Genomic DNA, 20,817 nt, shown 5'->3' with positions numbered 1-20,817 from the left:
ATATGGGTCAGAAACTGTAGGACTTAGGGACTAAAATGATGGGAACTTGGTAAAGGATTAAGCACGCTTAGCAACTAGTACAGTGCAAAGAACACAGCAGTCTTCACTAAATGTGACTGAGTGAATGACAGAATCTTCATAATGACCTGAAAGAACATTGTCAGGAAGAGACTCATCCAGAAATGAGCTTCTAGTGAAATTTGTTTTAAGTTTTTAATTTCACAGAATACATATAAATGTATTTTTTACATGAGAACCTAACAGATAAAACTAATATCCTCTCTGACTACCACTTTGAATTACTGCCTCCTTTTCCACTCTCCAAGAATAGTCACTGATATGTTAGATGTATATACCTTGCTAATATTTCCACAAACATATGAACCCATCAGAAATATGTAATATTGTATAGGTTTGAAAAATATATGAATGTTATTAGTCTTACAAATTGCTCTTCAGTTCCCTTTTTTCATTCAAAAAAAAGTTTTTTATTTTTTCTTGTTGACCTAGAAAGAGACCTAGCTCATTCCTTTCAGTGAATGTATGTGCCACAATTTGCCCATCTCCTTACTGAAGGATACTTAAGTTGTTTTCATTGTTTTATCATCAAAAATACTGCAATAAACATCCTTATATTGTTTCTATATGCACACATGTAGAAGATGGCAAAAAAAAAAGTCACAATCTCTACCCTCCTTGTATCCACACACTTTGCAATATGATTTTGCAGCTCTTCCTAACAGATAAAGTCCTTTTCTCCTCCACTTGAATCTAGGATGACCTTGGACTTAATTCCGCCAGTGGAAGGCATGTCGGTGTGCCAATTTCAAGCCTAGACCTCGAGAGGTCTTGAATGCTTCTGCTTTCTATCTCTTGGAGCTTTGTCCAAGCACCAGGTGAATGCACAAACCCAGACCAGCCTGTTGGTGAAAGAGAGACCAAACAGAACAGAGTTGAGCTGTGTCATCCTAGAGCATCCTACACCAGCCAACCCCAAGCTATCTCAGCACCGGACTGAGCCAGAGGAAATCAGAACCTGCCTAGCTGAGTCCATCCCACGTTGCCAACCTGGAGACCTGTGAGCTAAATAAATACTTGCTCTAACTGTGAAATTTATCTGATACAATGTGTGCAGATATTTCTTTAGAGTAGATTTTTTTCAAACTTCAGCTTGTATCAGTATCAGCTGGTGGGATTTTAAACTCACTGATTTGCTGAGTACCACTCACCACTCTGATTTAGTAGATCTGAGTGGGACTTGAGCATTTGCATTTCTAACAAGTTCTCAGGCAATGCTAATAATGCTAGGGCCATACTTGGGAAGTCACTGCTCTAGAATATATAACCTAAAAATGGTGTTGCTGGGTCATGAACTATAAGCATGATTCATAGCTAATAGATACTCCGAAGCTACCATCCAAAGTGGGTATATGCTCAGGGCGTCCCTGGTGGCTCAGTGGTAAAGAATCTGCCTGCCAATTCAGGGGACTCGGGTTCGATCCCTGGTCCGGGAAGATTCCTACATACTAAGTCTGTGCACCACAACTACTGAAGCCCACGCACTTAGAGCTCTGCAACAAGAGAAACCACTGCAGTGAGAAGCCTGCACACTGCACCTGGAGAGTAGCCCCCGCTCGCCACAACTGAAGAGGGCCCACGTACAGCAACGAAGACCCAGCACAGCCATAGATAAATAAATTTTTTTAAAAACACTTTAAAAAAACCAAAGTGTACCCTTATAGAAAACTTAAGGGGTAAAAGAAAAGGCCACTGAAACAAAATTTTTAAACCAGATAGTATGAGGAACAAATGTGAAAAAGAAAGTATCAGTGTGAAGGAGGAAGTAACCCAGTAATTCTTGGGGTTGGAAGGTGGAACAGGAAGCTGATTAACAGTAATACTTATGACCAAAGCACAGAATATGAATGATGAAGTAAACCTGAAATGTTAAGCCAAGAAAATAAATAGTATTTCATAATACTACATATTAGAGTATATGCTAGAGCAGGATGAGAAGCTGCTCTAGAAGAGAATTCCTTTTTCGAAGGAAGTGACGGGGGGAGAGAGATAAGATCCCGAGTGGTCATTCTGCAGCCTCATGCCTCACCTCACTTTCCTCAGTTCTCCATGCCAGTTTCCATGGTTATCTTTTACTTCCTTTCTTGAAACCTCCTCTCTTCCACCACAGGGCCTTTGCGCTTGTGCCTGGAACACTTCCTCTTTCTTTCTGCCCTTATTTAACCAAGTTAATTTCTATTTAATGTTTTAGATCTAATTTCACTTAATCGGGAAAGCCTAATCTCCCAGACTAGATGAAATTTCACCATTATAAACTCTCAACACACTGCATTTCTCCTACATGGCATTTAATATAGTTGGGATTTTGCCTTTATTTTTGTGTTTATGTGACTGATGACTGCCTTACCCTCCAGCCTGCGAGTTTCAGGAGGGCTGAAACTGTGTCTCTTCTCATCACCATTGTAATCTCAATATCAACTTTGGCAAAGAGCAGATATCCATAAATATGTGTTGCATGAGTAAAATAGGGCTTACAAAAAGCTTTTAGTGAACCTGAGGTCAAGAACCTGAGGTCAATGAGAAACATTCAGAAGAGGGGAAAAAAGAGGAGGAAACAGAAGTATTATCTTCAGGATACCACACAGTAGTGGGTCACAGAAGAGCAATGATGAGCTCCCATTTGTTTGAACAACCATATCAAAAGAGTACTGGCGAGTGGACCTCTGATCCCCTGGAGAGAAGTTTCCATTGGTGTACTAGTGGATCCTATCTAAGGGCGAGCCTTTTTCAGTATTTTTGAATTAGAAAGTTTGCCTGTACCGTGTTTGCAGATAACATGAGAGTCAAAAGGTTTATTTTGCCATAATTCAGATGAAAAATAATACCCAGAACTACAAAGTCAAAACCAATAAAATAAAGGTGAATAAAGATACATATTAAATCAATCTTGCAAGTACCTGATTATGGAAGAGAAGCTGGGTTTGACTACCTGGTTTATATAAAGATTTGATTGCTGACAACAAATTCATAATGAGGAAATGCTGTGAGACAATTGGTAAGAATGGTAACTGTCCAGAGAATGGGAACTGATGGTCTCACTTTACTGGTAGATTTTTGAGTACTCTATCCAGTTCTTAGAGCTAGTTTGAGGCCTGGAAACCTTGAGATAGGAAGAATAGCATCTGGAGACAATTAGCCTGCAAAAATAAACACTAGAGGAAAAACACAAACTGACCTTGGATAGAGACAGCTCAGCAAATGTGTACCTCCAGCTCAGGAAGAGATACTCTTTCTAAAGCTCTCATGATTTTTTATTTTTATGATTTCTGATAAGTTCTTTTTCATCTTATGTTATTTCACATCTTATTTCATAATTCCTTGTTTGTGAATATTATAATTCATTTCTCTGAATTTGAAAAAAGCTTTGTTTTCTATTAATCCATGTCTAACCAGTGAATGGCTTCTATTCTTTTAATTTAAATATTTTTGCCTGGCTGTGTCAGGTCTTAGTTGCAGCATGCAGGATCTTCCTTGCAGCACGCAGGCTTCTCTCTAGTTGTGGCCCATGGGCTCAGTAGTTGAAGTCAGCGGGCTTAGTTGCCCCACAGCATGTGGGATCTTAGTTCCCTGCTGCTGCTGCTAAGTCCCATCAGTCGTGTCTGACTCTGTGCGACCCCACAGACGGCAGCCCACCAGGCTCCCGTCCCTGGGATTCTCCAGGCAAGAACACTGGAGTGGGTTGCCATTGCCTTCTCCTTAGTTCCCTGACTAGGGATCAAACCTGTGTGTCCTGCATTGGAAGGCAGATTCTTATCCACTGGACCCCCAGAGAGGTCTCCCCTTTTTTATCTTTTCCTGTAGATGATTTTAATGCTTTCGTTTGCCTGAGCTGATTTCACTTCTTGATTACTGATTTTGGTGCCAGTCTTTCTTAAAAATATTTTCCTTATGTGTTTCAGAAATTTGGTTTGCAGGTTTACTTTTAGTGGAAAAATTCCCTTCTTCTTTTGCCGTCCTCTGCTTTTCCTGTCATCCCACTCCTCTCTCATCTCGTGGTTTATTCTTCTATTTGGTTTCTGTGGCTCCCAATCCAGAGACAGCTGAAATATTGGAGCTCTAGGCTCCTGCCTCACAGTGATAGTAAAAACCCTGCCACCATGTCTGCCAGTTGCTTGATTAAGTTGCCTCCTAGGCCCTTGATTTTCACAGAGAACATCTATTCTTCATTACCTTCACAGAAGCCATACTTTGAGTGGCCTCTTCCTACTTCTAAAACTGTAGAAGTCCATCAGGATCTTGGCTTTTGCTTTCTATATGGCTCTGTGCTTCTGATTCAAGGAGAGGTGAAGAGTGCATAACATATATAGTATAATTTTTAAAAGAATGATAAAATGAGAATTTATTGTAACCACTATTGGCTATGTCTTTTACATTCTCTGTACTTTTCTCTCTCACTGAGATGTGCTTGGAGTAGCGGGGTCCCCTATAACAGGAACCTCCAATACCATCCTGCCAGAGTACACCCAGTCCACTCTAACAGCAGGTGGTGCTCCAGGGTCCTCAGTGAGTTTCACTGCAAAAACCTTTGGGTCCTAGGATACCCTGGTCTCTTCAGGGTTGTAGGCTTTGTAAACAGCCCGTCACTATATAATTATTTAGCTCCAGTATCTTCTGACTAGATGTGCTTACTATTATTGCCTTTTCCTTAAAATTAAATAATAGCTCAAGATGTTTGGGCTTCCCTGGTGGCTCAGATGATGAAGAATCTGCCTGCAATGCGGGAGACCCAGGTTTGATTCCTGGGTCAGGAAGCTCCTTGGAGAAGGAAATGGCAACCCACTCCAGTATTCTTACCTGGAGAATTCCATGGACAGAGGAGCCTAGCGGGCTGCAGTCCATCGAGTAGCTGAGTCGGACATGACTGAGCGACTAACACTTTCATTTTTTCAAGATGTTCACAACTTTTTCTCTTCACAATAGCTTGTCAAGTCTGTGAATTCTCTCTACAAATTCCACGTGTAAGGAAAGACAGGTTCATTTTATACATTGTGTATGCTGCCCCAGTGCTAAGGCTTACGAGCTTTCAGAAATCTTTGGGAAATATATAAATATATTTATTATTTAGTTAAATAATTTAATACATAAAATAATATTAAATAGATTTAATACATAATATTAAATATTTTTATTTAAAAAATACTACAATATTTAAAATATACTATAGGTAATATGTAATATATAAAAGATAATTATATATCCCGAAGTAATGAATGTTTAATTATCTTCAAAATTAACATCTCATTAAATGTTGTTAGGATTATACACCTTTTACATTTTATGGTAACTTGAGGTTAGGTTTCTTATTTCACAAGAGCCTCTGATCATCTACAGCTGTCAGAGATCATAGCTAACTACAAATTACATGATACTTTCGGCCTGGTAAGAAATCAGATTAGTTGAGTGAAACAAAGTGTTGTGCACACTGGGGCTCCAGGTGTGGAAAGAACTCCTAGGGACCGGGCCTACGAACGCTTCTCTGAGGAGGCGACACCGGATCTAAGAGGAGGCAGAGGAGGGGAAACTGGAGGGCAGGGAGAAAGATGAAGAAATATCGAGAAAGAGACAAGACAAAGTTAAAAAAGGAAAAGAGGAAGGACTCGATGCTATCGGCGCTCCGCCCATCGGGCCTTGACTGCTAGGGCCTGAGCGCAGTCACCGCCCCGCTCCCTTCCCCTCCCCTCCCATCCCTTCTAGAGCCTCAGCCGCCTGCCCGGCCTGCGGGAGCTCTGAAGCTGCCGGCTCGCCAGAGACACCATGTACCGGCTTCTGTCTGCCGTGACGGCCAGGGCCGCGACCACCGGGGGCTGCGCCTGGGGCTGTGGGCGGCGTGCGGTTCATCAGCGCGCCGGGCTGCCGCCACTCGGCCCCGGGTGGGTCGGGGGCCTCGGGCTGGGGCTGGGGCTGGCACTTGGGGTGAAGCTGGCTGGCGGGCTGAGGGGCGCATCCCCCGCGCCACCTGCCGCGGCCCCCGACCCCGAGGCGCCGCCTCAGGCCGAGCCGCTGCAGCCGCTGGAACAGCCACTCGCCCCGTGGTCTCCGCAGACCCCGGCGCCGCCGCACGCCAGGCACTTCGCCAGAGCCATCGACAGCAGCCGCGACCTCCTGCACAGGATCAAGGTGGAGCGACCGGGGGCGTAGGCAGCCGGGAACCCGGCGCCCCACCCCCGGCGTCACCCCGGAATAATGAGACCCCTTGGTGGTTATCCTTCGGGGCGAGCGGACCCCAGCCCGGTGGCGAGAAAGACTTCCCGTTTCCCGTTCTCCTGGCCTTGGTCAGAAGCTGTTGGGAGGTTGCCCCAGTCGGGGCGGAGGTCAAGGTCCGCCCCTTCCCCCTCAGGGTGCCTGGCAGGCACACCCCTCGCCGTTAGCGCCTGGCCAGCTGGCGCCGAGGTGGGCGGGGCCCGGACCGAGGGGGCGTGGTGGGGCGGGGCCGAGGGAAGCCCTCGAGGAAGGCGCAGGCGGACCTGCGGCGAATTTCGGCCTGTCTTTAACTGTGTTCTTGAACTGTGCTTTCCCCTTGGCTCTTAGGATGAGGTGGGCGCACCGGGCATCGTAGTTGGAGTCTCTGTAGATGGAAAAGAAGTCTGGTCAGAAGGTAGGCTCAGAATAGCTTTATTTATCGGCTTGTTTTCTGCCAGTCGGTGAATGAAATCTTGACGTGTTACTGTTCAGAATGAATCCCATGAAGTGGGATACATACTTTAGAGAAAAGTGCCTGACAGAATAAAGAATTGGACTTTATTCTGTGTTGGAATAGAATAGCAAGATTTAAAATGTGACTCTGATGAATAAATTGGAGTCTTAAAGATGCTTTGTTTTTACCCCCACTTTCTTAAAATACTGAATTTATTGCTTTCAAACTTGTGTATAAAACAGTCTGTTAACTGCACGTTTGTAGATAACCCTTATGATTAAATAAAACATCAGGATGTAGTGTTTTTCTTTTTTAATTCAGTCAACAATTTATTGAATCCTCCGTTGTGTAAAATGCACAGTACTAAGAACTGGGGATATACATGATTCCTTTTCGTCAATGAGTTTACAGTCTACTTTATTTGTTTTTGTTTTTGACTATACAGGGGTGTCAGCTATATTTTCAGACAAAAAGCTAGCAACTTGGGAAGATAGATTTCTAATTTTTATGATATTTGTATCAAAGAATTTTGTAATTTGATTTACTTTTCCATTGTGCACAAATTGGTCTAACTCATCACAGCAGGTTTTTAGAAACCCAGCTTTTAGGAAATGTTTCAAACATCATTTAAAGGAAGGAGTACTTTTAGAAGTTGATAGGAGCAGTAAGGTTTTGAATTTAAAGAAAAATGATTCTTTGTCCAAGTTTAAGCATAGCCCAATCAACATTTATGAAAGGTATTATAATAAAAATTATATAAATGTCAGCCCTGTAGGTGAGGGCTTTGTTTTTATGCAAGTATTTTTCTGCATAATCTACATTACATTTACAGGTGAAAATAATTATACCTTTTCATTCTTTTCAGGTCTAAGTTCTTTATATATCTTAGACTGCAACACTTTTATCCTACTGAAGATGAAACCAAACTTAAAATATTTTCTAGAAGGAGCTTTATTTAAATTAGTTGTTGTTCAGTCAGTCGTGTCTGACTCTGTGAACCATGAGTTCTTAGTTTTCTTCTGACCTACAGCTGAATTTAATTGATGATCAGCTTGATTGGTTTTCTGGGGCATCTTTTCACATTTGTTTTATTAGTCTTTTTAAGGGGTTTTGTATAAACTCACTAAAAAATCAAGAATAAATATAATCTGAAGAACAATGATGTTTTCCTTAAAGAATGTAATTTATTTAAAATATGGAATAACCAAATTGTTTAGATAAGTTAAGCATTAGTGACTGAGTCATAACATTACTGTTTTGCACAGGGTACAATTTCAGTCTTGTTATAAGGTTAAATTGTTAGGCCTACTGTTGTCAGTATTGCTAAGACTCATCCTTATATATTCAGTTTTGATTAATTATGCAAGTGGAATAGCTTTTTCTTTTAATAAGCACATAGAATATTTTAAGATAGTATTATTTCAGTTTTTGAAGACTCCTTTGACCATGAGACCTATTATGACTTTTTGCTTTTTTCTCCCAAAGGTTTAGGTTATGCTGACGTTGAGAACCGTGTACCATGCAAGCCAGAGACAGTTATGAGAATTGCCAGTATCAGCAAAAGCCTCACCATGGTTGCTATTGCCAAACTGTGGGAAGCAGGGAAACTGGATCTTGATATTCCAGTTCAACATTATGTTCCTGAATTCCCAGAAAAAGAATATGAAGGTGAAAAGGTAATGAAGCTCATAGTTCATTTTTCTAATGACATCTAAGTGGTTTAAAAGGTTTCATAAGATTCTTTGATTTATTTTTAAATTTTGTTAATGGATTAAAGTTTTATTTTATCCTGATGATAACTGAGTGGATATTTTTCTGAAATTTGAGGCTAAAGATGTGTACATGATAGCAGCAGCTTAAAATGTAAAATTTTGCTGAAACATTATTCCAAGGCTACTGACTTTTTATTATGCAGTTTAATATCGTAGTTGAATTTTCATGTTTTTACTGTTAGGTGTCTGTTACAACAAGATTATTGATTTCCCACTTAAGTGGAATTCGTCATTATGAAAAGGACATGAAAAAGGTGAAAGAAGAGAAAGCTTATAAAGCCTTAAAGATGATGAAAGGGTTGATGGAATCTGACCAAGAAAAAGAGTTAAAAGAAAAAGGAGGCAAAAGCAATGAAAAGAATGACTTTGCTAAAGCTAAGGTAGAGCAAGATAGTGAAACCAAAGGCCGAAATTCAAAACCTTGCAAGAAAAAGAATGATTTTGAACAAGGTGAATTATATTTGAAAGAAAAATTTGAAAATTCAATTGAATCTCTAAGATTATTTAAAAATGACCCTTTGTTCTTCAAACCTGGTGAGTGTTAATTTCTTCTTTTTACAAAATCATCATTATTGAATGATTAATTTTCAGAAACTCCAAAATGATACCATCCTGAGTGCATTCAATGTGGTTGATGATGGCATGGTTTTGTTAGATGCTTGCCTTTGTTGTCTATAGTTCTTAACAAAGCCTAGCATTCAGGCAGTTAGTTAACTTCACTGGAGGCTACCTAGACATTTAATGGGTTCTCAGTATCAGGATATTCATGAAAAAAATAAGGTGTTGGAATAGCCCTCCAAATAAAATTTGGACCAAAGTTTGCATGATGAAGCACTGCTGACTTTTTGTATGTTGTTAGTATTTAATATTTAAATTATTCAATTTGTTTTGTGCATTCATTTCTTAAAGAAATTAGCATACCCCAGCTTAATTTTATTTCCCAAAAATCTGCTCTATAAAAATAATTTTTTTGTGTGTTTTTTGGTGTGATGCCTGCCAAAACCACTTTATTTTTAAATTTATTGCAGGTTTATGTCCTTGTATTCCATTTTCATTTTAAAAGTGGTTTGTGGAAATTTCCTAGAGGTCCAGTGGTTAGGACTCCACTCTTCCATAGCAAAGGGCAAGGAGTTCAATCCCTGGTCGGGGCATGGCAAAGAAAACAAAAAGACTAATAAATATATCGATCATTTTATTAACATTCTTGTGTTTGAGACATGGAATAAGCAGGGTCATTGCAAAGTTGACTAAATTTGTTAATATATCATCCATGATCTTCATCTAAATGCTTAAGTAAAATATTCTAGTTTTTAAAAAGTGCCAGTTTTCAGTAGGAAAATATTTTGTGTGTTTTTGAATAATAATGAAGCATTTTCTTTTTTTTTTTCCCCTTTGCAATGATGTCTCAAGGTAGTCAGTTTTTGTATTCAACTTTTGGCTATACCCTACTGGCAGCCATAGTAGAAAGAGCTTCAGGATATAAATATTTGGACTATATGCAGAAAATATTCCATGACTTGGATATGCTGACAACTGTGCAGGAGGAAAATGAGCCAGTGATTTACAATAGAGCAAGGTAAATGATTACCTTCTGGTATGTCTGGCTATATTGTGTCTTCACACTATGTTATCAATTTAAAGTCACACTTTGCTTGTCTCCATGCCATAATCAACTTCCCACATTTTGGGAGCTTTTCTTCATGTCTCTCTTTCCACCTATAATGTAAGTAAAATAAAATATATTTTATTTTTCATATACATATCCATATATATATATATATGAAGTAATCCAAGGTCCTTAGATAAAAGTTAACAATAATAATTTAAGCACATGAATAATTAAACTAAAATTGTACCCATCATGGGTATCTATAATTTGATTTTCCATCATCTCTTATGTTTTAGTTAATGTTTTATTTACCTTTTATTATTTTTAATTATTTTTTTAATTTTGAAGTTATCTTACACTTATAGAAAAGTTACACAAACTGGTACAAAGAATTTTCATATACTCTTCAACCAGATTCCCCACATTTTAGTTATTTTACCACATTTGCTTTATCTGTCTGTCTCTGTTATTTTTTTCTCAGCCATTTGGAAATCAGTTGGCAATATGGTACCCCTTATACTTAAGTGGTACCCATAAATACTTAAACATGTATTTTCTAAAACAGGGCATTCAGGAAATTAACATCAACATAATGCTTATATCAAATCTACAGACATTATTCAGGTTTTATCAGTTGCCCCAATAATTTCCTTTATAACACAAGGAAAAACATTTTTCTTTCTGGTGCAGGATCTAATCTAGGATCGCAGGTTACAGTTAGTCATCAGGTCTCTCAGAAGTCACATGAATTCATTGTATTCCTTTACTGGTGATGGTAATTTGAAGTGGTATATACCAGTTTTCTCCCCTGTAAAACTTTGAAAATCATTTTTTTTAAGTAATCAAGCTAAAATGTTGTCATAATTTTTACTAGTAATGTATAAAAAAGGGAGTGAAAGAAAATCTTGTGACTAAAGACTAATATGAGTTTTACAGTTATGGTGTTTTCCATTTTACTCTTACTATTTGGTTGGTTAGAAAGGTAACAACACATTTAACAAATCAACTGTTACTTTTTAAGTTTTCATTAGAGAACACACTTTACAAATGACTTAATGATCCTTGACTAGATGAAATGGTAGATGTTTTTTTAGCTTTATCTCCCCATACTAGCTTTGTTCAGTTTTCTGTTATATTTGGTTAAATTACCATTTTTAAATTATCAGCTTATTTAAAAGGATCAAATATGCATTGCAAGTCAGCCTGAAAGAGATTTTTTTGAACCTAAAAGAAATTAGGTTAGCAGCAAGCAATGAATTTTAATTTTTAAGTGACCTGTAGGTTTTTGTTGTTGTTTTGTTCTTTTTTTTTTAATTGAAGTGTAGTTGATTTACAATGTTGTGCTAATTTCTGCTGTATAGCAAAGAGGCTCAGTTATACACATACACACATTCTTTATTTAATCTTCTTTTCTATTATGGTGTATCCCAGGAGATTGGACATATTTCTCTGTGCTGTATTAGGACCTTGTTGTTTATCCGTTCTAAATGTAACAGTTTGCCTCAACTAACCCCAAGCTCCCAGTTCATTCCTCTGCCTCCTCACCTCCCCTTTGGCAACCACAAGACTATTCTCTATGTCTGCGAGTCTGTTTCTGATTTGTAGAGAGGTTCATGCGTGCAGTATTTTAGAGTCCATATATAAGTGATATCGTATGGTATTTGTCTTTCTCTTCCTGGCTTACTTTACTTAGTATGATAATCTCTGGTTATATCCATGTTGCTACAAATGACGTTATTTCTTTTTTTATGGCTGAGTATACATCGTGTGTGTGTGTGTGTGTGTGTATACACACCACATCTTTCTTTATTCGTCGATGGACATTTAGATTATTTCCATGTCTTGGCTATTGCAACAGTGCTTCTATGAACATAGGGGTGCATGTATCTTTTTGAATTATGGTTTTGTCTGAGTATATGCAGAAGAGTGGGATTACTGGATCATGTGGCAATTCTATTTTTAATTTTTTGAGGAACCTCCTTACTCTTCTCCATAGTGGCCACACTAACTTATATTCCCACCAACAGTGTAGGAGTGTTCCCTTTTCTCCATACCCTCTCCAGCATTTGTTATTTGTAAACACTTTAACGATGGAAATGACCTGTAGTTTTCAGACAATACTTATTATATCTAGGTCCACATTATATTCTCCTGGAAACATAAGAAAAAAATAACACCTGAAGTTATCAGTTGAATCTAGAAAAGATTCTTGTAATGTTGGCATAGATGCATAACCTTATTTTGAGTTAAATCTAGGCATTTGATAACAAATACCTACTCTTCTATATAAGGAGAATCACTGAGCCTCTTTTCTCAACTGAAAATTAAGCCTCCATGAATGTGCAGACTGCAAGTCAGCTGTCGTTTGTTGTTTTCTTAGTAAGTAATGTACAAATACCAAAACGTGGCATGTGACAGTGAGTTAATTTCATCTTATCGCCCATTCTTTGAGAAAAGGCAGTGGGTTTCTGTTTCTACCGTTAAAGGTTTCCATCAGCTCTGGGATTTTCTTTATTTTTGCTTGTGCCCAGTGGTGCTAAAGGAGTAAGTGATTGATTTTAGGTAGATTAAATGGGCTACGGAAATAAAGTAGGACACTAAAAGAAGGAGGAAATGTTATTACAAAGCAAAATGTTCTGTCCATTTTGTTTTTATTTCACTTGATAGAATTTATATTTGGGCCTCTAGAAGCTCAACTCTGATTCTTTTTTATTTTTGTAATAATTATTTCAAAAGGGCTTAGAGGCACCAGCTTCGAGTGGAAGTGCAGGGAGGAAAAGAAATCTTCTCAAAGATGTATGTTTAAAAAAAAATAATAAAAAACCTTAAAGTAAAACTTAGTAATTGCTTATGTTTCTATTTGTTTTATGGTACAATTTTACAAGAAATAAAATTTCGAGCAAAAGTTTGCAGCTTTGTTATCTAGTCTACTGACCCCTTGGTATAATCATAAATATGTTTGTATTATCTTGATCTAGGCTTTTTAGAGTTACTGTGTCCCAGAAGTAAATATTTTTTATCATCTTTATCACTTCTCTGCGTGAATGTGTGTGTGTCTTTAAAATAGTGCCTCACAGTATCTGTCACGTGTTTGAGGTATTTTCCCAGAATCCCACCCCAAAATACTACCTACATTTCTTTGGCCAGAATTTTAGTGTCAGGCAACATTCAGCTGTAAGGAATGCAGAGAAATCCGCTTTTAGCTGGGTGCATTGTTGTCCTGAGTGAAACTGGGGTTTCTTGAAGGATAGGAACATTGATTCTGTATATGCAAATAGATACATTTATTCTGTATTTCAAGTATACTCTGTATAAGCAGGTAAACTAAATAACCCTTTAAGCAAAAACCCATAGGGGAATGGAATGAATGTTCTTGCCACTCAAGGACACTGTTGATGGGGGAATCCTTAGTCAATGCATTAGCTTATTATTAGACACTATTCATATTTTCTCTGTGTTTGGCATAATACTTGCAACAAAGATCTCTTTCATAATTGGATAGGACCAAAATCAAATAAAATGTTTTCTGAAGTGTTTGCTGTATTTTGACAGTATAAGTATGGTCTTTACCTTCTCTTATTGTCTTTATTGTTAATTATTTTTATTTTCTCAATTATCTTCTAATATTAAGCATTGATCCTTGTGAAGCTTTGTTTTATGCCTTTAGCCTATGGACTCTCTGGTAGTAGGTTCAGCCCATGTTAATGCTAAATGTTAGAGTGGGATTGGTTTGTATAATATGCATGTTAAATTCTATGGGTTTTTTAACTTCTTAAAGCAATAAAATACAAAGTGATGCATAATTATTTGTAAAGGCATTTTAAAAGGATTTAAAATTATTTTGCATTTATAAGCTTCTAGATGTAGATTTCTATAGTACTATAATGTTGTTGTGCAGAAACTATAGAGATTCTTTAGGATGACTGTTTGTCATCTGGCATCATTCCATCAATTATTCAGTTACAAAGATACTCCAGTAATTTAAGAACTTGTGTCCATAATTCCATTCGTTTAGTGCAGAAATTCCTTAAGAATTTGAAATAGTGAAGTTATCATTCAGCTAATCAAGATTATTTTCATGAGAAGTCATTAATTTGTCCTCTATAAAAATGAATCAAAAGATTAAAGCTTAGAATTTATTTTAAAAGAGGAGTCATCCTAATTTCCAGCCTTGATGTAAGTGCTTTGAAATGCTGCATTAAGTTGTATAATGCAAGGCTGATTATTAACCAAAATAGATTTGTAGGTCTCTCCTAGTTTACAAACTTGGAGATCACTCTAACGAATATATTTTTCATTGAGAAACCTATTTTTATTATTCTATCGTGTGATTTTTTTGAAATTTGATTGACTGGAAATACAAGTGTAATCAGAGTTCAGGCAAAAAGTAACGAGGACCTAAAATACAAGAGTGGCTATAGGAATGAAAGGAAGGGAGAAAGATTAGACAGAGAGCTAAGGTTGAATGATGGGATTTGTCATTACTGAATGTGAGAGTTGAGGGCAAGAGAGGCAAGAAAGATCTTAATGGAGAGGAGAAATATGAGAAGGTTCAGAGGAGATCACTTCTGGACACGTTCATTTTGCAAAATGAGAAGACAATATATCAAACCATTGGCTCTCCGGGGAGTATACTTAGATCCTCTGTAGACTTTTTTAATCTTCAGAGCATATACCTGTGGTCACTCCTGCTTCACCCAATATTATGACTTGGACTTTTGGGAGACATATAGGAATCATGACAGAAGAAAGAGGAGTCATTTTTCAAATTACGTGCCCACTATCCTTCAGAGTTATGAATTTTGAAGGGAGGGATGAGGCCCCACTGCTCATTCTGGTAAACAACATTGAGAAACAAATTTGAGAATCATTAATGCTAGTAGAAAATCCAGTGGTAAATTTGGAACAGGGATTGTGGTACAGCTGCAGTTTTGTAGTTAATTCCTATAGAAAAGAAGACCTGGGACCCTGGAACCCCTGGTGATGGGAGGGATCTGGAGAATCATGGGACTGAGAGCTAGAAGAGAGAGCGCAGAGCAAAGTGGCCTGTGGGGAGTGGCAGTGATGTGGTGGGTCACAGTGCTACAAGGGAAGCTAGAATGAGGGGAATTAGAAGATCCTTGATAACACGCAAGAGAGCTGTTTAGTAGAGATGAGGGAACGAAAGCCATATTCTAAGGAACTGAATGAATGGAGAGGTGAGTGCATGAAAACAGCAGGTGTGGACTGTTTCATGTAGTTTGACGATATATGAGAGTGAAAAGACTGGAAACTGGAAGCTGTAACGAGGATAAGGAAAAAAAGTGTTTTGTTTTTTTCCCCCTTAGCATATAGAAAACTAGAGCATTTTGTGAACTAAGGTGAAGGTGTCAAAATTCCTATCATGGCAAGGAAAGCCTTTGTGACGTGTGCCCTGTCCCATGTCTAATCCTCTGGCATCACCTTTTGAAGCGCTCTCTGCTTCAGTCAAACTGAACTCTTGCTCCCCAGCAGAGTGAGGAACCATTTCAACAAGTCTTGCTGTCACTAGTGCTCAGGATTCCTCACATCCATCTTGCTAGTCATCCCACAACCTGTTACTCAAAGCAAGATTGGCATCACTTGGGAGCTTGCTAGAACTGCAGTATTTGGGGCCCTCCCCAGACCTACTGAAGCGGAATCTGCGTTTTAACAAAATCTCCAGGCGATTCATATGGTGCTCTAAAATTTTAGAACTGTCCAACAAGACTGTTTGCCTTTGAGAGCAGCCACAGTGTATGGTTTTTCTTTTCTCTCCAATGCCTTGCAAGGAGTCTCCACTAAATACTTGGCCAACAAATGATGCTTTCACGTGTTCAACATATTTCACAGTACTCAGTGGATGTCTAGTACTGTTCTAGATGGGGGAAATATCAATGAACCAGGTAGATAAGATTCCTGCCCTTGTGAAACTTACATTCTATGGAAATGTAAACTAAGAATCTCCTATATTGACATGAAGAAAATAGTACAGAGCACTGGGATATACAGGAAGAGGCTGTTAAGGGGAGGTCTATTTAAAATATATTGGTTTTAGGCCATGTCAGTTGAATTGAAACATGAATAATAAGGAAAGCTATGAAGGAAGACAAGATGTTACAAGTGATGAGATCAGAGAGGTAAGCAAGGGCTAAATTATATTGGACAGTGAGTATCAGTGCCTTTAGACCCACTGCCTGTTACTTTAACAACATGTTTTAACACTTCCCTTATTATCTGAAATGAAAATAGGAAATCATATAACCTATATTCAATACTCTAACTAAAATGTAAAAAAAGAAATAAAAGGAATATTATATAACAGATGAATATGGGGTATAATAGATGTATCAATATGATAATGTTTACTTACCACAACATGCAAAGACGTAACAAAGTCAACTGCAACTTAATATGTAAAATTATTTTAAATGTCACAAGTAAATGCAGACCAGTACAGGTTTATTGCATTTGGTGCTTCAACTCATGTCCTTAGTAGCTAACTCTGGCTAAAGTTTTGAGCAAAATACAGTGTGGTCTTCAATTTTCACAAAGGCTGCACTCAAGAATTCGTCTCAGAGTAAAAATGTGCCAAAAGTAGTTTGTATTTACATATAAAATGGAGGAGGTTCTAGGCTCAACTAGTTATAAACAGATTTTATTTTGCTTACATGAACATCTGGTAGGATGGTTGATCTCACAGGATATAGATACAGGAGAATGCACCATGGTATGGGACTTTCCCATACACCACAGGGCATTTAGGACCCTTAGGCCCCTACCCCGTAAGTCTCAGTAATAGCCATCCAATAATTGTGACAGCTAAAAAACATGCCTCTCACAATTTCCCTTGGGGAGCTAGTCCTGCCTCTACTGAAGGTCATTGACTATGTCATAGACTGTTGTGAGAAATTTGGGTTTTATTCTCATTACATTCATAACCATTGGAGGGTTTTTTAATGGCTGGGAAGAGGAGGCACAATCTGTGGCTTCTGCCTGGAAGGCAAACTGCAAGGAGATACTACAATCTAGGAAGTATAACTGGTGAAACAAGGTTGTAAAGGTGATAGGAGGTGGTCAAAGATGCAGGTAGTAGAATTACTCTTGAAAACAATAGGAAATTTTTTTTTATAGATTGCATCATGATGTAAATGCATTTTAAGATGAAGATGGGAGTTTCTAGCTCACTTTGGATGGTCTCAATCTTCTCAGTAAAACAAGGAATATAGTTATCTGCTGACTAAGCCTGAAGTAGGATAGGGGACTGAGGGTGGGATTGGGGGTCCCAACTATGAAGAGTGCACCAGGGAGTGGGGCTTCCCTGCTGGCTTAGCGGTAAAGAATCTGCCTGCAATGCAGGAGACACGGGTTCGATCCCTGGGTTGGGAAGATCCCCTGGAGAAGGGAATGGCAACCCAGTCCAATATTCTTGCCTGGGAAATTTCATGGACAGAGGAGCCTGGTAGGCTATCGCCCATGGGGTTGCAAACAGTTGGACACAACTTAGCAACTACAACAACAACAATACCAGGAAAAGAACAAAAGGATTTGAGAGCAACAGCAAAGACCCTTAGCACGAGCATGAATTTATAGCAGTCAGCTTTGTTGTATGAATTCCTGCAACCTTTCTTGGTAGATCCGGGGTACCTAGGTTTATTCAGGATTGATGGATTGGTATAGTGTAAGATCAGAACAGTGAGAAACCACAAGATGTGGCCTCACTAAAGACCACAACCGAAATAGTTGAAATGACTGATGATATAGTTCAGCCTAGAAGAGAAAATCAGAGGAAACCACTAGAAACTAAAAGACCTGGGAAAATTGAGAAGACTCAGTGGGCATGGATGAAGGTGCCATTGAGGGCAGAGAGCAGGTTCATTTGGAGAGCTGGAAGGGTTGGAAGTCAGTCATAGGAAGAAATTTCTGAGTTTGAGACCCTAGTGATAAAAACAGTTTAAAGTGATGGTGAGATTCAGGTCTAACTGTGCTTATGAATAGCCAAGGATGGACGAAGATGAGAGTCATTACAGGTGAGACTCTCAGCAAACTGAAAACCCAAGAGTACCATTTTATTATGAATCTTGAAAGGCTGGAGCCTCAAGAGATGTGTCCTTTATTTATTTTGTGATTTCATTTTATGTACCTAATGTTTATGGTACAGTCTCCTCATATTAGAATGGAAACCTCATGAGGTTAGTCTCTTTTGTTTTACACCTTATCCTAGCATCCAAACAGTGCCTGGCACATAGTACGTGTTCCATCAATAACCGTTGAATACTTAAGTGAGTAAACGTTTATTAAGTACCTATTAGAAATATGCATGGAGAAGGAAATGGCAACCCACTCCAGTGTTCTTGCCTGGAGAATCCCAGGGACAGGGGAGCCTGGTGGCTGCCGTCTGTGGGGTCACACAGAGTCGGACACCACTGAAGCGACTTAGCAGCAGCAGCAGAAATATGCAGAGTGCTTTATACATTTATTTTCTAACTCTGCCAAGTAGATGTTTTTGTCCCCATTTTAGAAGTTAGGATGGAAGCAGAGAGGCAACAGATTGCCTAGATTTTAATCCAATTCTGCCACTTATAAACTGTGTGGCTTTGGACAAGTTATGTATTTCTCTGTGCCTTAGGAATTGTAATAGTACCTATCTCCTAACATTGTTACAGGAATAAATTAGTTCATATGTCTATATTTCTTAGAACAATACCTGGAACATAGTAAGAAGTTTATATGTGTTTATTTAATCAAATAAAATAAACATAACTATTAAGGGTGAGGGTTGGGATTCAGGCTGAGATTTGCTAACTCCTACTGCTTCCACTACACCAAGAAAGTACCACATCCCATCATTATACATAGTATTTCTATGTTATTTTTAACCAGGAGATGCAGTCTTCTTATAAATATTAACCTTATTCCTGAACATCCCAATAGTATGTTTTTAGTTATAAAGTTTACGTGTAGCACATGGTTCCCTGAGCCCAGAAACTAAAAATATCTACCGAACATTAGGTGTTTCTGCATATGCACAGGGCAAATATATATCACGTGTACTAATCAGTACATCTTTTAACAGTATTAGAAGTTTCATATACTCAGCATGGGCAAGCCTTGCCAATAGAAAAAACAATCTGCTTTCTATACTCAGTAACTTGTGTTTCATTTTATTTGAATCATACTGAAAACTAGTGGTTACTTTCTGAGAAAATATATTCACTACAATGAAATACAATCTGTCTCATGTATACATTTTTCTATTCATCTTCATGTATGAAGTCAATACTAGGCTATCACATTTTTAATGACTATTCTTATTTCATTTTAGATTTTATGTTTACAATAAAAAGAAACGCCTTGTCAACACACCTTACGTGGATAACTCCTATAAATGGGCTGGTGGTGGATTTCTGTCTACAGTGGGTGACCTTCTGAAATTTGGGAATGCGATGCTGTATGGTTACCAAGTCGGGCTGTTTAAGAACTCAAATGAAAATCTTTTACCCGGATATCTTAAACCAGAAACAATGCTTATGATTTGGACGCCAGTCCCTAATACAGAGATGTCTTGGGATAAAGAGGGTAAATACGCGATGGCGTGGGGCGTGGTGGAAAAGAAGCAGACATATGGCTCTTGCAGGAAGCAGCGGCACTACGCCTCCCACACCGGGGGCGCAGTGGGTGCAAGTAGTGTCCTGCTGGTCCTTCCCGAAGAACTGGATGCAGACGCTCTAAATAACAAGGTCCCCCCAAGAGGAATAGTTGTTTCTATCATATGTAACATGCAGTCTGTTGGCCTCAACAACACTGCTTTAAAGATTGCTCTGGAATTTGATAAAGACAGATCAGACGTACCTTAACATCACAGGTGCAAAACAAGCTGTTACGGTTTTGTTTTTGTTTGTTGGTTTTTTGTTTTGTTTTGAAACATTGAAGTCCCCAAATACACGCAATTTTAAAGAATAAATTTGTAATAGAGTATAACTGAATGCAGAGAATTATGTACCTCTAATTGCCTACTTTTGTAATTGTCTTTTATTGGAGGATGAGTTCTTTATACTCAGGGAAGTAACTATATTTTTACTTTTTGAAAAAAGTGTTAACTCTTGAAATAAAATATTCTGATAAAAATGTACTTTCTGAATGTGTAATATAGAGGAAATCTCATTCAACAGCAGACTCAAAATATTGTTCTTTTAATATGACAGCAGATGGTCCTTCCCTTGTGGTCCAGTGGCTAAGATTACATGCACCCAATGCAGGGGAGATCCAGGTTCAATCCCTGGTCAGGGAAATAGATCCCACATGCTGCAACTGAAGATCTTGCATGCCACGACCAAGACCTGCCACAACCAACCAAATAAATAAATATGTTTTAAAAAGAAAAAAAAAGACAGCAGAAACAAGATTGTGAGAAATGGTATATTAGTTGTCTATTGCAGCTTAAAAGAACACACATTTATTATCCCATGGTTTCTGAAGCTTAAGAATTCAGCAGTAGCTTGACTGGATGGATCTGGCACCAGAGTCTCTAATGAGGGTGCAGACAATATGTTGTAGTCATCTAAAGGCTTTTCTGGTCCCAGAGGAAATGTTTCCCAAATGCTCATTCACTCACAGATTTTAAGATTTGTGAACTAAAGATGTTATTTGCTCCCCAGCCAGCCACAGGTTGGCAGCTGCTTGATTAGTGCTCAAGGCCTAAGAATAGTTCTTGGCTCTTGGCTGTG

General features: G+C 38.5%; 1 protein-coding gene and 1 long non-coding RNA gene across 4 annotated transcripts in view; both read left to right on the top strand.

Moving 5' to 3' along the window:
- LOC122443519 overlaps positions 1–1,068 on the top strand; it is a 31,114-nt gene extending 30,046 nt beyond the window's left edge. The window contains exon 3 of the long non-coding RNA XR_006270031.1: positions 776–1,068. This is a non-coding gene — a long non-coding RNA (uncharacterized LOC122443519). The remainder of the gene's footprint in view (positions 1–775) is intronic.
- Positions 1,069–5,744: 4,676 nt separating this feature from the next.
- Positions 5,745–20,217, top strand: LACTB (lactamase beta). Of its 3 annotated transcripts, none has more exons than XR_006270029.1 (6): positions 5,746–6,195; positions 6,607–6,673; positions 8,198–8,388; positions 8,667–9,018; positions 9,899–10,060; positions 19,416–19,601. XR_006270029.1 is itself a non-coding variant. In XM_043471738.1 (6 exons), exons 1-6 carry the CDS (start codon positions 5,833–5,835, stop codon positions 19,945–19,947), a joined length of 1,671 nt encoding a protein of 556 aa, XP_043327673.1. In that variant the 5' UTR covers positions 5,750–5,832; the 3' UTR covers positions 19,948–20,217. The 3 variants fall into 3 exon arrangements, 2 of the variants coding, with proteins under 2 accessions (XP_043327674.1, XP_043327673.1); XM_043471738.1 differs by having other exon boundaries at positions 5,750–6,195; positions 9,895–10,060; positions 19,416–20,217; XM_043471739.1 differs by lacking the exon at positions 19,416–19,601 and having other exon boundaries at positions 5,745–6,195; positions 9,899–10,229.
- Positions 20,218–20,817: the final 600 nt, after the last annotated feature.

The sequence above is a fragment of the Cervus canadensis genome, chromosome 6 (assembly GCF_019320065.1).
Source record: "Cervus canadensis isolate Bull #8, Minnesota chromosome 6, ASM1932006v1, whole genome shotgun sequence".
Taxonomy (NCBI): Eukaryota; Metazoa; Chordata; class Mammalia; order Artiodactyla; family Cervidae; genus Cervus; species Cervus canadensis.
The sequence above is the reverse complement of the archived record's forward strand: the minus strand, read 5'-3'. Positions and strand labels throughout refer to the sequence as shown.

Coding starts and splice junctions, on each gene's coding strand:
- LACTB (XM_043471738.1), top strand. CDS start 5,833: ATGTACCGGCTTCTGTCTGCCGTGACGGCCAGGGCCGCGACCACCGGG. Junction 6,196..6,606: donor ACCTCCTGCACAGGATCAAG/GTGGAGCGACCG, acceptor CTTGGCTCTTAG/GATGAGGTGGGCGCACCGGG. Junction 6,674..8,197: donor AAAAGAAGTCTGGTCAGAAG/GTAGGCTCAGAA, acceptor TTTCTCCCAAAG/GTTTAGGTTATGCTGACGTT.